The sequence below is a fragment of the Canis lupus genome, chromosome 12 (assembly GCF_011100685.1).
Source record: "Canis lupus familiaris isolate Mischka breed German Shepherd chromosome 12, alternate assembly UU_Cfam_GSD_1.0, whole genome shotgun sequence".
Classification (NCBI taxonomy): Eukaryota; Metazoa; Chordata; class Mammalia; order Carnivora; family Canidae; genus Canis; species Canis lupus.
In genome coordinates, this window is record NC_049233.1 from 44,574,106 (window position 1) to 44,591,948 (window position 17,843).

The window sequence follows — 17,843 nt, forward strand, 5'->3', positions numbered from 1 at the left end:
TTTTCAAATCCTAACCACAGCCCTGCTTCCTAGTCTGCTCCCCCGTGACTTCAAGGAAGGGCTATGACCTTCTCATGCCCCATATTATTGCTGCTTTTTTGATCAGCTCCCTGGGGCACTAGGAAGGCAGAGAGAAGAAACTAGGCTGGGTAAAGGCAACCCTCCTCCATATTATCCCACCCTGAGCTAGAGAAGTGAAGGACTGATGGGGATCCAGCCATTGTTTGGAAAACAATGTGTGAAAGTTGCCTAATGCAAACACCTTCCAATATGAATCAACATGACTAGGCCAAATTCTCAACTGAGAACTTCAATATAAGTCTTGCCTATACTTTTAGAATTTGCTTTTATTATGCAGGTAGTTGATGAAGTGCAGGATGCTGAACTGTCATTATCTGTACAGTGGTGCTTCATAGGCTCTGCCCCCACAATTAGACGTTATTGTTGCATATTGGTTGCACTTGTGTATATGTATTTTTTGGTATTTGTCCTTTTAGGCTTCATTTCCACTGTATTATAAGGCAAAGTCAGTAATTTCTATTTCTTTGGCACTCTTGATCCAAGGAAAGATATATTAGTTTTATATGCAGACCACTGAATAAACCTTGTTGAATAATAGTTAAATGACACATGTCAGAAGTTTCTGGGCAATCCTGTATGTAGAATGAAATACGAATTATTCAGAATAAATTGCTAATCTGATTTCTTCATTTTAGTAAAAGGGGAATACATAATTTAATTAGAATGATGCTTTGCATTTAGACACATTTAATGTATAAGCACCAATTCTTTTTTTAAAAAAATTTCTAAGCATCCTTTCTTTGAATAGATCAGAAAATGTAAAATATTTTTAGCCATTCTGACTAATATGAGGTGGTATCTCATTTGTGAGGATGCGGAGAAAGGGGAACCCTCTTACAGTGCTCATGAGAATGCAAGCTGGTACAGCCATTGTAGAAAAACAGTGTGGAGGTTCCTCAAAAAGTTAAAAATAGAGCTACCCTACAACTCAGCAATTGCACTACTTGCTATCTACCCAAAGGATACAAATATAGTGATCTAAAGGGGCACTTGCACACCAGTGTTTATGGCAGCAATGTCCACAATAGCCAAAATATGGAAAGAACCCAGATGTCTATTGACAGATGACTGGATAAAGAAGATGTGATATACATACATATATATATATATATATATATATATATATATATATATATATATATAAAATAAATACATAATATAAATATAAATATATATAATAGAATATTACTCATCCATCAAAAAGAAGAAATCTTACCATTTGCAATGACCTGGATGGAACTAGAGGATATTATATTAAGCAAAATTACTCATTCAGAGAATGATAAAATACCATATGATTTCACTCATATGTGGAATTTAAGAAACACAATAGAGGATCACAGGGGAAGGGAGGGAAAAATAAAGACGAAATCAGAGATGGAGACAAAGAATAAGAGACTCTTAACCATAGGAAACAAAAGGGGTTGTTGGAGGGGGAGGTGGGTAAGACAGTGGGGTAACTGGGTGAATGCGGTAACTGGCATTAAGGAGGGCACTTGAGGTAATGAGCACTGGGTGTTATATGAACTGATAAATTACTAAACTCTACCTCTGAAACTAATAATACAGTATACATTAATTAGCTGAATTTAAATTTTAAAAAGACTTTAAAAAAGAAAATGTAAAATAATTCAACTTTGGTGCCTCCCCCAGATTTGAGACCCTATAATATATGTGCCAGTTTGTGTAGACCATCCCGTCTCATCTCTGTCCCAAGGGATATCTTGGGGTGACTATTACCCAAGATGGGATCAAGGAAGGGCCCATGTAGAGAAGTAGAGAAGCATAAACATGTCATGGGGCTCAAAGGAGGGAGAAAACACATCAGTTAGGGAAGTTAGTCCAGGCTTTGTGAAGGAGATGGTGTAAGGAAGGGGCTTTGAAGGATGGATAGGTTTTCATTAGCTCTGTGTTGGGGAAAGTTGTCCCAGCCAGGTGAGAGTAAGAGCCCCTGAAAAACTATTGATCTTAGGAAGTTATGGCTAAGAGTTAAGGTAAGTATGGGGACACAGTGTTCCTTTGTCTAATTGGAAACATGGGTTTTAAAGTATGGGTAAACTGGGAGAAATTGATGATAATTTTAACCAGCTATTAAGCTGGCAAATATTTTCTCAGTTGCCAGACACCATAGGAAGTGCTTTACATAAGGAATCTCTTTTAATTTGGGAAAGACAAATCTGTTTTTGCTGAAGAGTTGTTTGTTTTGTTTTTGTTTTGAAGAGATTTTTTTATAAAGGAGCAATATTAACAGAGTTGTCATAAAGTAGGTTCATAGAGGCATAGGGAAAAGTAGAAGACAGGGAGAGTACTCAGGAGGTGATTCATATGTTCTCAAGAAGTAATGAGACTTGAGTTATTCCAGCATGAATATAAGTGAAAATACAAAATTGGGATGGTTTGAATCAGAATTCACTTTTTTTAATTAATCAGGCTCCATGCCCAATATGGGGCTTGAACTCATGACCTTGACATCAAAGTTCATATGCTCTAAGCCAGCTAGGGACTCCCAGAATTTATTTTAAATTTTATATTGCAGTCTCTGCAAAAAAGGGTATTTTCTAGCTCAGGACACTTTAATGGAATCTTAAGGATCTCGATGGTCTACCTTCTATCCTGGATTCCTTCAAGATATGGAAACCAAGAATCAATAAGGCTAAAGTCGCTCAGTGTTATCTGAGACAGAAACCCAGAGGCATGCAGACTCTTCCATCTCCCTCATTCCCTACATCCTCTCTGTCCCTGGTTGACTATGGGGTCAAGAATGTTAGATTACTGATTTTCTTCTCCTCTTGTAACAAAAAGCCCAGATTCCTTGGATGTTGAAGTTTTAAGCTGCCATGAAGTACTAATCCCAGTATTAACTATTTACAGATTCCATTGTGATTGGATTTTGGGTTGGTCTCGCTGTCTTTGTGATTTTCATGTTTTTTGTGCTGACTTTGCTGACCAAGACGGGAGCTCCACACCAAGAGTAAGTTTGGGTCTTTCCTAAATTACCTATTCAGCCCCATGGGGAACTAAGTAAACAGACATACTATCCAGGTCTGGGGTTGCTTTCAATGGTGGAAAAAGGGGGTGGTTATGGATTTACTGCCTGGATCCAGTTGCCTTGGGTGGGATCCACCTTCCTCCTGGTACTTTGCCTCTTGCCCTTTGGGCTTATTTTCAGGTGGACCCTTGTGAACCTAGGTTTCATGGTCCTTTATGATTGTCTTAATTCTGATCCAGGCCTGATTTTTATTTTGAAATGTTTATTAATTAGGATGTATTTTCTCCTTCCTCCCAAAAGAATTTAGATGACTCACCAGACCAAAAACAGTGGCAGGTGTAGGGGGGAGGCCGTAGCAAACTGGGATGAAAACCAGTTTTAAGAAATATTTCAAGGAACAGAGAAGTAGTTATAACTGGGTACTTAGTTGAATTATTGACAATAAACAGTGAGTTCAACACTGAGCTTTCTTGAAACTAGGATAAAAAAAAGAAACACCAAGGATTATGTAATTCTCCTGGCAGGATAAAGGAAATTTGTGTTGGGCTTTGGATTTACGGAGGAAATTATTACAAGGCGCTTGACGTACATTGAATAACATCAGAAGGTTATCTGTTCAGTTATGGATCTCAAAAAAACTCAGAAATGTTATAGAGGAGTTTTATTATCCCAACACTTCAAACAAAGAGAAAAATAACATATGTTGAATACCTTTTAAGTCAGTCCCAGCTAGCAGAGATAGTGCACTCAAGTTAGGCTAATTAGAAGAGCTTTTGTTGAAGGGACTATCCACAAGTTGTGGCCAGATGGCAGGATAACCCCACGAAATAGCACAGGACCCCTGGTTGGCAACACTGAGGGGAAGTTACCACCCTAGACCTGAAGTGGACCCAGGAATCCTGTGGAAAGTGTGGCAGAAAGGAGCCGTGACTTTGGGTTGAGTGACACAGCTAGCCAGAGGCAACCTCTCAGGGAGGGACCTCAAAATAAATACCAAGACCTTTTTTTCCTCCCCTCCTTCCATCTCTCAATTGCTTGCCATTGGCTGACCACAGTGGCACCGCCTGCAGCCAGTCTCCAGCAGAGGTCAGTTTCCTAGGGCACAGAGCACACAGCAGCACGCAGAATGATGGAGAGCCACCCGGGAGAGTAAATGGAAGAAATTTAGCACAAATCCTACCACTTTATGTCTGGTAGCTCACTTACTCCTCAGAGCCTGGCAATAGGATTCTCGTTGTTGGATCTCATCACACACTCTCCAGCATCTGCTGTTCAATCTTCAACCTGTACTTGCACTCTAACAAGTGCCTGGATAGAGGGAACAGTTCTGCTCTTCACTCAGCTATTTTCAGACATTAAGGTGTAGAAAAAAAGTTAAATACATTTTAAATGAAAGGAAAATAACCATTTTATTGAGGCATATGGAGACATCTTGTTGAGAATCTCTTTACAGCCACTGAAGCCACTAAGAAGACGGGGACCTTTCTTTTCTTCCGTGTCCTCATAAAAACCTGTACATGCCTTTCATCTATTATACTAGTCCAGGGAATTCTAAGATATTGTGTGGGTTGCAACAGTAGTCAGAAGAGCTGAGGACAAACTCAGATTAGGGAACATCTCATAGAGTGACCAGGGAACAACAACACTGTTATCTTCCTTTTCTTCAAAGGGTCAGATGGGTTTTTGCAGGACTGTTGGGATATATTTGCTTGCTATAGGATGCAGGTGATCTTTATGGTTAAGAACACCCTATCCCAGAATAAAACATGACTTCATATAGTGATTAATTTTATGCATCAACTAGTCTCGGCCATGATACCCAGATATTTGATCAACTATTACTCTGTTTCCGTGTTTATTTTTTTTAACGAGGTAAGAGTTAAATCAGTAGACTCTGAGTAGAGCAGATCATCCTCCATAACGTGAGTGGGTTTCATCCAATCACTGGAAGGCCTTCCTTGAAAGAGAATGATATCTCTCAAGCAAAAAGGAATTCTGATAGAAGACTGCCTGCAGTCTCACACTGCAACTCTTCCTGGGGTTTGGACTTGCTAGCCTCTACAATCACATGAACCAATTGCTTAAAGTAAATCTCTCCCTTCCTCTCAGTAGTTAGATACACACACACACACACACACACACACACTCACACACTCACTCACACTCCTGTTTTTGTTTCTCTGGAGCCCTGACCGATACATTTCCTTAATATGTCATGGTGACCCTAGGTAGCTGAGAGTTGCATTTCTAATCTTTCAATTGGCAGTTCAGTCCTACTGTTAGATGGTTTTTCTTTTGATAGTGGTTCTGAATAATCTTATTCAAGGAACATGGGTTATTGTAACTCTGCTTTAATGAGGTTAAGGAGAAAGTATAACCTTTTCTTTTTCCTTTAATAAAATAATGGATCAGCTCTCAGGGCCACATTTTAAATGCTTCTTTGAGTCTGAGGCAGTATAAGATATGGCATTTGGTTGCACTATATCATAATAGAAAACTGAAAGAAACAGACATGAGGCAAAATCCCTAAGTGGATCAGTTAAAAAGGCTTTTAGATCTTAGTAAAGTTGACATTTATTTGGCAGATATTTTCTCTAAAGGAGACATTTTTTTTTCCACTCAGTCAACTTTAATATAAAACAACCAATTTAAGCTTCCTTGTGTGATAATTAGGCGTGGAGGAAGGAATGATAAATCATTGAGAATAAGAGCTTTTTTTTTTTTTAATGTTTACCATATACTAGGGTCTACTAATCACTTTCTATGTATCTCACTAAGTCCTTCACAGGAAGACAACGTAAATCCTGTAAGAGTTCCAACTTTACAGATGAGAAAAATGGATTCATTTTTCTGAGGGTTCACAGGTAAAAACAACTATTGGTCCAGGCCTCAAACCAAAGCCTCTTTGACTCTGAAGCCCCTGTTATTAACCACCACGTGAAGTGATCTCATATTGGTAATTTTTAATCTCTTCCTTCTACTGAACTAAAGATACTAACAATCAATCAGATTCATTTTCTTATATCACATCCTGGACCACGCATGGGCTCTGGAGTCAAGAATTTCCAGATTTGCTTGCCTGAGACTTTGGGTTAGATTCTTAACCTCTTTGCTTGAGTTTCCTCATTTGTAAAAATAAGATAGTATCTGCCTCCTAGGATAATTGTAAAGATTCAATGAGCCAATGCTTGTGGAATTGCTGACAAAGGTGTATTTACCGTGGTCCTCAATGAAGGTTGGTCATCCCTGGGCTGCTGGTGGAAGGCCTGCTGAGGGCTGGGGATCTAGGAAAGCAGGAAGGAGAAGAAAAACCTATCCTCCCATGGGACAACCAGGCCCTAAGCATTCATATTTGATCTGCACTCGCCAGTGCTTTACCCCATCCTCACCCTGGGTGTGTCGTTCAGGCAAATGGTGGGATGACTTTAGAGAGGATGCTAAGTGATGGGTCAGATCAGAAGGACTGACACGTCTGAATTCTGACTGCTTTAGCTGTCTGGCTCCCTGGGTGGTTTGTCCCAAAGAACAGTTACTTCCTCGAGTAGGATATCAGGTAACATCCGTTTGGAATATGACTCCGACATTCTGGTTAAGATACCTGATCAAGTCTTCAACTTCAGAATGAACTAGTGCTGAGTCTACTGCTTAATTCTATCTCTTTCTCCATGGAGGTATTTCAAGGCAGGACGTGCATCTCTTTGAAAGCAGTAGGACACAAGGACGGCAGATACCACAACCCGTGACTCTACTCCTTGTGCCTTACCCACAACAGACATCACTCATCGACTGTGCTATCTACCTGCATTGTTGGGACTTGGCCTCAGAATTGTTTTCAAAGCATCACTTTGGGGCACCTGGGTGGTTCAGTCAGTTAAGCGTCTGACTCTTAATTTTGGCTCAGCTCAAGGTCTCAGGGTTGTGAGATGGAGCTCTGAGGGGAGCTTTGTGCTAAGCAGGGAATCTGCTAGAGATTCTTTCTCTCCCTCTGCCCCACCCCGACTGCACTCATGTATGCATTCTTTCTCTCCCTTGCTATCAAAATAAGCAAATAAATCTTAAACAAAACAAAACAAAAATACCACTTTGGGCAGCTTTGAGGAATCAATCACAGTTTTCACCCAAGAGAGAATATGTATTTGCCAACCCTGGCTGGACCTTCATTTAACAATATTGGATGGTAGGAGTTGAGATCCATTTGCTACACAGAGCCAATGACATTACAATATAATGGGCAAGTTTTTTCTCTGGAGTTTTCAAATTGGATCATATTAGCATAAAAACTTCAATTCTGGAATCACTGACTTCTCAATGGCTTTTGTGAAGAGAGAGAATGTGTAATAATCAGTTTAGATTATGAGACAGTAACAAACTCCTCAAATCTCAGTATGACACAAACAGGTTTATTTCTCACTCAAGCTAACCTGTTTGGTTAGCAAATAGGTGGACAGAAGCTTCTCCACTGTCTCCAACACTCAGCCTCCTGGGTTACACTAATAGGGAAGGGCATCTGCGGAGACCTCACACCTGCCCTTCTGTTCTTCAGCCAGGAAGTGGTGCAAATCATCTTCCTCTCACAGCTCATTGGCCAGAACTAGCCACACCCACTGCCTGCCCAGGCTGAGAAGGGTAATCAGTGGGCCCAGAAGAAGAGAACCAGGCACTGGTGAGCACTAGAGAAGTATACCGCAGAGGAAAAAAGACTATTATAAAGCTGACATCACCTTTCTTAAAAGCTTTTAGGCCCAAGACACAGCTTTAATGGGGATTATTTTTCTTATGGAATATTTGCAGTTGTGTGCAGGGGATGGTGGGGCGGGGGGAACCCTCTTACCTGAATCCTTTATGGACAATGAAGATAAAAGAACCATTTTCTCCTGCTTTCTCAGCGAAAGAGGCATTCACTCTGTGCTGTCTTGTTAAAGCATTATAGCACCATTATCATAAATCTGCCAGGGAGAGAGTAACGGAAAAGGCTTGGATCACATTTTTATGTTGAATACTTTGGACTTCTAAAAAAACTACCCAACTCCAGATATCATATGCCTCAAATACCCTCCTTTTACAGCCTTTGTTTAGTGTGCCTTGTCCAAGTGGGGATGTTCTTCATTTAGGAGTAAGTGCAGAATTGCTTGTGACCTTATAAAAATGGAAATTACATTTTACTTTGAATTGCAATTTACCTGAATATGGCACTTGCTAAAAAATGGGTACAGTGCACCTAAAAGCTAATAGCAAGAAAATGTCAGTGCTCGATGTTTTTGATAATGACCAAGGCCACAGGAGCTAGCTGGCAGCGTGCAGACATGGTGCATATTCCTGAGGAAGTCCTGACATTTTGAGAGGTCTCCCACCATCAACAGGTCAAAAATCTGACTATTTTATGTATCAGATTCAATTTATACACGCTTTGGCAAGAGTTATTTTTAATTTCCCATCAACTGAATGTTGTTTTCTGAGTGCACAGCTGTAGTTTGCCCGGGACTGTGCTGAGGGTCGTTCTAATGTAGTGAATGCTTTCTTGCCCCAGAGAGCCTGACCTCTTCCTAGTAAGTGAGAACTAGCAACTAGAGTTACCAAATGGCACTTCCACACCCAGGCAGAGGGTTGGGTAGGCACTTCTAGGGTTTGTTACATGAAATAAAGCTTTCAGCACAGGCTACAGCCCCATAAATATCAGTGGTTATTCTTGCTTTCTCATTAGTTGTTAATCAGAGATTTCACTCTTAGCAGATCTCTGTTTAACTTAACACTTCCCTGAAAGCCCACTGGGAATGACTTCTGGAAGTACAGGTACCCACAGGCTGGACTGCCTACCACTCTTCATGAGCAAGGCAAACCCATAGGCAGTCATGGGTATACCAAGACTCAGCACAGCAGCAGACACTTCACTTGTAAAAAATTGTAAGAAATCTGAAAAATCCCTAGAGGAATAACCCGGAGCATTACAGGTGTTTTCCTTCTCCAGATGAAGGTAAGAGAGGTCTGTCCTCTTGACCTGATTTCGCTTTTAGATCGCAGAGGAAGGAGCACTGTGCTTAGCACTGGGGGTGGCTGTGCCTTTCATGGGAATCAGGGCTTTGGACCACTGGGCAGATACAGCTGTGCAGTATACTCATTGAGGGTCTAATGACTGCAAGGCCCTTTGGGAGATGCAAAGATGAACAAATACAGCCCAGCAGTGTAGAGGGGGGAAAGGGCTGTACAAAAATAGCTCTGACATGAGGCAGGAACAGATGTGTCTTGTAGGAGAAGGTCAGTGAAGTATAGCAGGAGCTCAGAGAAGGGATAGATTCCTTCCCACTGGGAGTTCAGAGAGTCTCCTTAGAGACAGTGACATTTGCATTGGACAGTGAAGAAGGTATTTGACAGATAGGGGTAGATGGGCCCATCAGGCAAGAGGAACAGCACAAGCAAAGCACAGAGAGGGACAATCCTGGGTACATCTGAGGATGGTCAGGTGCCATGTGGCTGGACCATAGAGTTAGCAAGGGGGCTGGTGGGAGAGCATATCAGGTGATGCAAGGGTGGGGAGCCTGAGCTATCAGGCAGAGAGTTTGGGGGAGTCAGGGAAAGATTGTGAGCAGGGAATATCATAGGAGTAATGCTAATCAGTGCAGGTGCCAGAGGACTGGATGTTAGAGGCTCTCTGTTCAGATACAAAAAAATTCCACAGGGACAGAGAATATATGACACAACCCATGGGGAGAAGAGAGAAAAATCTAAGAATCAGAACAGTCTGAACAGTCTTTTTATTCTGGCTGGTGGAGTTCAGCAATGTTGCAACAAATAGGTTAAGTCCCAGCTGCATTTCTTATAACAAGATGAAAATGAGGAATAACAAAATCTTTTTTTAAAAGATTTTATTTATTTATTCATGAGAATACACAGAGAGGAGAGAGAGGGGCAGAGACACAGGCAGAGGGAGAAGCAGGCTCCATGCAGGGAGCCCGACGTGGGACTCGATCCCAGCACCCCGGGACCACGCCCTGGGCCAAAGGCGGCGCTAAACCGCTGAGCCACCCAGGCTGCCCTAGGAATAACAAAATCTTAAATAAAAGAACATGATTTTGAGGGATTCCTGGGTAGCTCAGCAGTTGAGCATCTGCCTTCGGCTCAGAGCATGATCCTGGTCCGAGGATTGAGTCCTGCATCGGGCTCCCTCTGAAGAGCCTGCTTCTCCCTCTGTCTTTGTCTCTGCCTCTCTGTCTTTCATGAATAAATAAATAAAATCCTTTTTAAAAAACATGATTTCAAGGTTCAGTGTCCTATGAAAATGAACTATTGTAATTTTTTAAAAGTTCAGATAAAACAGGAGAACTTCTCTTGAACCTACTAGCTATATCATCAATTTCATGATGACAAGATCTAGAATAGGTAGGAATGTAACAAAAACAATTAAAAATGCTAAAATTATTAGCAATTTTAAATTTTCTGACAAATTGCCTTAGTTTGTGCAGGCTGCTATAGTAGAGTAGCATGGACTAGAAGGCTTATAAGTAACAAATCTATTTCTGACAGTATTGGGGGTCTGGGAAGATCAAGATCAAGGTCCTGGCATGTTTGGTATTTGATTCATAGATGGCAGACTTTTCACTGTGTCCTCACAGTGGGGAAGGAGCGAGGGATCTTCCTGAGGCCACTTTATAAGGGCACTAATTCGGTTCACTAAGGTTAAATCTCCTTTTCCAAAGGCCCCACCTCCTAATACCATCACACAGGGAAGTAGATTTGAACATGTCAATTTTGGAAGGACACAGATGTTCAGCATATAGCACAAATATTCTTCAGTATTCTCTTTTCCTTGTGATAACTTATCACATGGTATTAATTACTAGTCTAGTAAGCACCTTAAAGTTTCTCATTCCTTCAGTGTTTCAGTTTTTGAAGATTTTTGCTTTTTTTTAAAGGTTTTATTTATTCATAAGAGACACAGAGAGAAAGGCAGAAACATAGGCAGAGGGAGAAGCAGGCTCCCTGCAAGGATCCCGATGCTAGACTTGATCCCGGACCCTGGGATCATGCCCTGAGCCGAAGGCAGACGCTTAACCACTGAGCCACCCAAGCATCCCTGGCTTCTGGCTTTAACCATAGTTTTAATCAAGGTGGAATTTAAGGTGTTTGGCACCTCAGTTTTTAATTTTCCCAGGTATAACCAAAGCCAAAGGAGAACAAGTTGACTTTCAACTCTTAACTGATCTAATAGGTGCCATAGAGCATTGTTTTTCACTATGCCAGCTGAGTTTGAGAGATGAGAAAGTTGGAATTAGCTCTGTTCTCTTTATCATAGGAGCCTAACAACCCATAGAGTAGTCCCCAGACCATCTACAGGCTGGAAAGGCATCCTTAACAGCATGGAACATGTTTCTTTCCTAAAAACTGAATTAAGACAACATCCAGCTGCAAATCCCTCCCTGCCTAATAGTGAGAATCCTCTGATATTCACTGCATTACATATATAAGAATATTTTCGGGTGTGACTCAGGAAAACTAGGCTGCTCTAAAAAAAAAAATGGGTAACCACTGAGGGTCAGTATTTTCACTGGCTTTCCTTGAAGCCATTCTTACCAATAAGTGGCAGGAAGCCTTCCCCATGGAACTTGAGCCCCTGCAGCCTCCAGGCCCGGCCAGCTGTAGTGAGTGCAAGATGCCCCTTGTTAGTGGCTCTATGGTATATGAGTTCCAAAGACCTATGTGTGAAGGCCCCATGGAAGACTGTGGACCAGAAGTTGAGGATGTGGGGAGTGCTGTAAGGGGCAGAGACAGGGTATCTCCCTTCATCAAAAGTAGGCGAAGGGCAGACATGGATGTGACTACTTTATGGGACCTCCTGCATCTCTCAGTCTAGAGTCCACACTCAGGATCTATTAATAAGCCATCTCTTATTAAGGCTTACCTGCTCTTACTTAGCTGGGTATACTGCACTTGAATTAATTTTTGGCCCTATAAGATTATAGAAGAGGCCTCCTGCCAAGGCCAAGATCTCTTCATCATTCATTCATTTGAGAGCAATTTATTAAGCAGCAATTATATGCCTAGTACTGTGCTAAAGGGAACATAGGCAAGAAACACATGATACCTGCCCTCAAGAGATCATAATCTTAATGAGGGTGCCAGACAAGAGATCAGTATACTACAGAGTGAGAAGACAGATGGAGAGAAACTCCCAGTCCTTGAGGGGAAACATTCTGATTCAGACTGGAGGAGTCTGGGAAGACTTCTAGCAGGAGGTGGCACCATACATAACTCAATGAAGGACCAAGAGGTGTTGGGTAGGTAGGTGGATTCCAGTTCCAGTAATGGCAGAGTAGCTCGCTTTAAATTACCTTGCAGATAACCATTATAAAATTTAGACAAGATGTAAAGAGTGACTATTGGAAGGCACTGGAGACTAAACGTTGGCAGACAAAAACAGAAAGACTTTTGGCCCTTGAAAGGAGAAAACTTCATTAATTTATGTCTATGGCTTTATGGATTTCCACCTGAAATCTTCAATTACAAGCACGGTGGGATGCTTGGGTGGCTCAGCGGTTGAGTGTCTGCCTTCGACTCAGGGCATGATCAGGGGTCCTGGGATCAAGTCCTACATCAGGCTTCTTGTGGGGAGCTTGCTTCTCCCTCTGCGTATGTCTCTGCCTCTCTCTCTGGGTCTCTCATGAATAAATAAATAAAATCTTAAAAAAATTACAAGCATGGTTTATTTTTCCATATTACTAAGGTCTTCCCTAATTCCATTGGCAGTGTCTTAAAATTTTCAGTGTATAGGTCTTGTACATCCTTTGTTAATTTTTTTGCTAAGTACAGTCATACCTTGTAGATGTTACAGGTATTAGACCACTGCAATAAAGCAAATACTGTAATAAAGTGAGTCAGATGAGTTTCTTGGTTTCACAGAGCATATATAAATTATATTTACATTATACTATATTAAGTCATAATAGCATTATGTCCAAAAATTAAATGTACATACTTTAAAAGTAATTTATTGCCAAAAAAAATACTGTCATCTGATGAGCTTTTAACAAGTAATCTTTTGCAGGTAGAAGGTCTTGCTTCAGTGTTGATGGCCGCTGACTGATCAGAATGGTGGTTGCTGAAAGTGGGGGTGGTTGTGGCAATTTCTTAAACATGAAGTTTGCTGCATTGATTGACTCTTTCTTTCACAAATGACTTATCTGTAGCATTGATGCTGTTTCATAGCATTTTATGCACAGTAGAACTTCTCTCAAACTTGGAATCAGTCCTCTCTGACCCTGCTGATTTATCAGCTAAGTTTATGTGATATTCTAAATCATTTGCTGTCATTTCAACAATCTTCAGAGCATCTTTACCAGGAGTAGACACCATCTCAAGAATCTACTTTCTTCGCTCATCCATAAGAAGCAGCTCCTCCTCCTTTCAAGTTTGGATCATGAGGGATGCCTGGGTGGCTCAGTGGTTGAGCATCTGCCTTCAGCTCAGGTCATGATCCCGGGGTCCCCTCAGGGAGACTGCTTCTCCCTCTGCCTATGTCTCTGCCTCTCTCTCTGGGTCTCTCATGAATAAATAAATAAATAAAATAATTTTTTAAAAAGTTTGGATCAGGCAGCCCCGGTGGTTTAGTAGTTTAGCACTGCCTTACACCCAGGGTGTGATCCTGGAGACCCAGGATCGAGTCCCACATCAGGCTCCCTGCATGGAACCTGTTTCTCTCTCTCTCTCTCTCTCTCTCTCTCTCTCTCTCTCTAATAAATAAATATAAAATCTTTAAAAAAAAAAGTTTGGGTCATGAGATTGAAGTAATTCAGTCTCATCTTTAGGCTCCTCTTCTATTCTGGTTCTCTTGCTGTTTCCACCACATCTGCACTTACTTCCTCCACTGAAATCTTGAACTCCTCCAAGTCATGCATGAGGATTGGAATCAACTTCTTTCAAATTCCTGTTCATGTTCTTTTTTTTTTTTTTTTTTTACCTCTTTTCATAAATCGTGAATGCTCTTAGTGGTTCCTAAAATGGTGAGTCCTGGGATCCCTGGGTGGCACAGCGGTTTGGCGCCTGCCTTTGGCCTAGGGCGCGATCCTGGAGACCTGGGATCGAATCCCACATCGGGCTCCTGGTGCATGGAGCCTGCTTCTCCCTCTGCCTATGTCTCTGCCTCTCTCTCTCTCTCTCTCTCTCTCTCTCTCTGTGACTATCATAAATAAATAAAAAAGTTTAATAAAATAAAATGGTGAGTCCTTTCCAGGAGGTTTTTACATGTCTTTGCCTAGATCCACCAGAGGAGTCACTGTAACACCAACAGCTTTAAGAAATGTATTTCTTAAATAGTAAGACTCGAAAGTCAGAATTACTCCTGATTCATGGACCACAGAATGGATTTCATGTTAGTGGGCATCAAGACAACATGAATCTTATTTTTGTACATCTCCATCAGAGCTCTTGAGTGACCAAGTACATTGTCAATGAGCATTATGTTTGGAAAGGAATCTTTATCTTGAGCAGTAGATCTCAACAGTGAGCTTAAGATATTCAGTAAGCCATGTTGTAAACAGATGTGCTATCATCTAGGCTTTGCTGTTCCGTTTAGAGAGCACAGGCAGGGTAGATTTGGCATAATTCTTTAGCACTGTGGGGGTTTTAGAATGCTGCATGACCACTGACTTCAATTTAAAGTTACCAGCTGCATTAGCCCCTAACAAGAGAATCAGCCTGTTCTTTGAAGCTTTGAAGGCGGGCATTGGTTTCTCTTCTCCAGCTATGAGAGTCCTAGTTGGTATCTTCTTCCAATAGAAGGCTGTTTTGTCTACACTGAAAATCTTTTGCTTATTGTAGCTGCCTGCATTAATTATTTTAGCTAGCTCTTTGGGATAACTTGCTGTAGCTTTTCCATCAGCACCTGCTGCTTCACATTGCACTTTGATGTTACAGAGATGGCTTCTTTTCCTTATGCATCATAAACCAAGCAACCTCTGGCAGCTTCAGACTTTCTGCAGCTTTGTCACCTCTCTCAGCCTTCATAGATTTGATGAGAGTTAGGGCCTTGCTCTGGATTGGGCTTTGGTTGAAGGGCACGTTGTGGCTGGTTTGATCTTCTATCTAGGCCGCTAAAACTTTCTCCATATCTGCAATAAGGCTGTTTCACTTTCTTATCATTTGTGAGTTTACTGACAAAGGACTTCTAATTTCCTTCAAGAGCTTTTCCTTTGCATTCACAACTTGGTTAACTATTTGATACAAAAGGAGTAGCTTTTGGTCTATCTTGGTTTTTCAGATACCTTCCTCAGTATGCATAATTATTTTTAGCTTTTGCAAAAGTGAGAGATGTGTAACTCTTTCACTTAAACACTTAGGGCCATTGTAGGGTTATTAACTGGCATCATTTCAACATTGTTGTGTCTTGGGAAATAGGGAGGCCCAAGTAGAGTGAGAGAGATGGGGAAGGCTGGTTAGTGGAGCAGTCAGAAGATTTATCACTTGAGTTTTTCATTCTGTGTGGGCACAGTTCATGGTACCCCCAAAACAATTAGGAGGGTAACATTAAAGGTCACTGATCGCAGATCACAGAATAAATATAATAATAATGAAAATGTTTGAACCACTTTGAGGATGACTGAAATGTGACACAGAAACACAAAGTGAGCAAATGCTGCTGAAAAAATGGTGCCAATAGACTTGCCAGACGCAGGGTTACCACAAATCTTCAGTTTGTAAAAACCATGATTTCAGCAGGTGAACAAGCTGGTGTGTAAGCAGTCTTTTCTTTTCCTTCTCTTTACAGCAATGCAGAATCTTCAGAGAAGAGATTTAGAATGAATAGCTTTGTGTCAGACTTTGGAAGACCACTGGAGCCAGATAAGGTGTTTTCTCGACAGGGCAATGATGAATCCAGGTCTCTCTTTCATTGCTACATCAATGAAGTGGAACACTTGGATAGGGCTAAAGTTTGTCATCAGACCACGGTCCTTGACAGCAGTGTTCGACTCCAGGAAGCCATTAGAAGCAATGGGCGTCCAGAGGAGGAGCTGAATAGGCTTATGAAGTTTGATATCCCTAACTTTGTGAATACAGACCAGAACTCCTCCTTTGGGGAGGATGATCTTCTAATTTCAGAACCACCTATTGTTCTAGAAAATAAGCCAGTTTCCCAGACCTCACACAAAGACCTGGATTGAGAAACTACTCTGTAAAGTGTCTTCCTGAAGATGTTGGGTCTGTCTTTGTAAAGCAAGAAATCTCCATTCACCAAGATTGTGTGTATGTGTGTGTGGGGGGGTAGCTAAGTGGGGGTGTTATGAGAGATAGAAACAGAGGAGAGAGCCCCCTCAAAAACGAGCCGAATAAGCTGAGTTTCTATGCCTTTAAACACAGTTCAGGCTTTTTGGGGAATAAGGTACTTATATGGTTTCATCCTCTTCGTTGTTGAAAAATTTGGCCACATACTCAGTGTCAACGTTCTTGAATGGGGGTTAGCATACTGTGTTCCAGTCTGGCCCTGCCAATTCCATGCTCTACCTTTAGCAAGTTGCTTTACCTCTCTGGGCTGCCACATTGTTAACCGTAACATGGGGAGTCTGGAGTAGATTATTCATCCTAGCTCTAATATTTTGTGAACTTGTGACTTTGCATCGAGAAGAGGCTGGGTTATATGTAAATCAATATAAACTATGGCACTGCCTCCTATCTCTTGTAGGATCCCCCATGTCAGTACCTTCCACTCAACCTTAACTGAGCCCAGCTTTTGTCAAGGGTCCAAGCATCTAGAGGATGTCAGACGACTCACCTCACAGTCACCGTGGCCAACATTTCTGTTGGTTGTATGAAAATAGCTCTTCTGAGAACCTCCAGCCACCCATGGTAAAACGTAGGGACAGCCATGCCCCTCCTCTTCTAGAATGAGTACCAATCCATGATACATTGCATGGCACTCCTATCCCCAGAAATGTAGGGAAGGTTGTCAGCTGAGTGATGACAGGTGCCTTTTGTGTCTCTGTTGGTGAACATGTGTCTGGTCACATTTCTGTGTGGTTGGCTACTGAACAAGAAAAGTGCCATTTGCCATGCTCTTTACTTGGTAGGGGTGTAGGTGATGGTCATGTGGCTCGTGTGTGGGCTTTGAGCTGAGGTGGTGAATGGATTGTAAATTCCCCACCAACAGATGTGCAGGGTGGCCTGGTGCAACACAGTTAATTTCCCGAAGGAATCTAGTCCTGGTATTGGGAAAAACTTGGTCTTGCATACACAGTTGCATGTGCAGCCAGCTGCTAATCTCTGGGTGGCATTTTCATTATGAATTTGTTCACCATCTGTCTTGCTTAAGCAAAAAAAATAAATGCATTTGATTGCACAGGAATTTTCTCTGGTTCTTTGTTTTCACACATCCAAATTTTTCATTTCCTTTAGAAATTATTCCATGTTTCTAATGCTTCCTAATTTTTATCTCTAGGAGCCCAGTGCTCTGAATTATGCACCAGATTTCATTTAGGAGTTATTCTGCCCAAAGAGAGCCCATAATATAATAATATCTTTCCCATAATATCTTTTGAGGAAAATATTATTCTTTAAGACTCCAACACTGAACAGTGGAACAAAGCATGGGGTATTTCTTGTAATCAACACACTCTTACAAGTAAATACTTGATAGCATTAAAGAATGCTGATTTCATTAACTTTTACTAATATGAATATTCATAATTTAAACAACCAAATATAAACTATGGGCTATTTCTTATTAAGTTTCAAAGCTATTTAAGTGGTATCTTATTTTGAAGTAGATTTACTAATCAGAAGGCTGAAGAAT

The 17,843-nt window shown here is 41.2% G+C and overlaps 1 protein-coding gene across 6 annotated transcripts in view; it reads left to right on the plus strand.

The window, feature by feature from the left end:
* MRAP2 (melanocortin 2 receptor accessory protein 2) overlaps nt 1-17,396 on the plus strand; it is a 49,250-nt gene extending 31,854 nt beyond the window's left edge. For 4 of the 6 annotated variants that reach the window (XM_038553354.1, XM_038553352.1, XM_038553350.1 and 1 more), the window contains 2 exons: nt 2,953-3,052; nt 15,825-17,396. In XM_038553354.1, the coding sequence (XP_038409282.1) occupies nt 2,953-3,052; nt 15,825-16,218 (494 nt within the window). In that variant the 3' untranslated portion in view covers nt 16,219-17,396. Of the gene's footprint in view, nt 1-2,952; nt 3,053-5,848; nt 5,935-7,545; nt 7,734-15,824 lie in introns of those variants that run through there. The other 2 variants (XM_038553355.1, XM_038553356.1) reach the window with 2 other exon arrangements.
* The last annotated feature ends 447 nt before the right edge of the window (nt 17,397-17,843 follow it).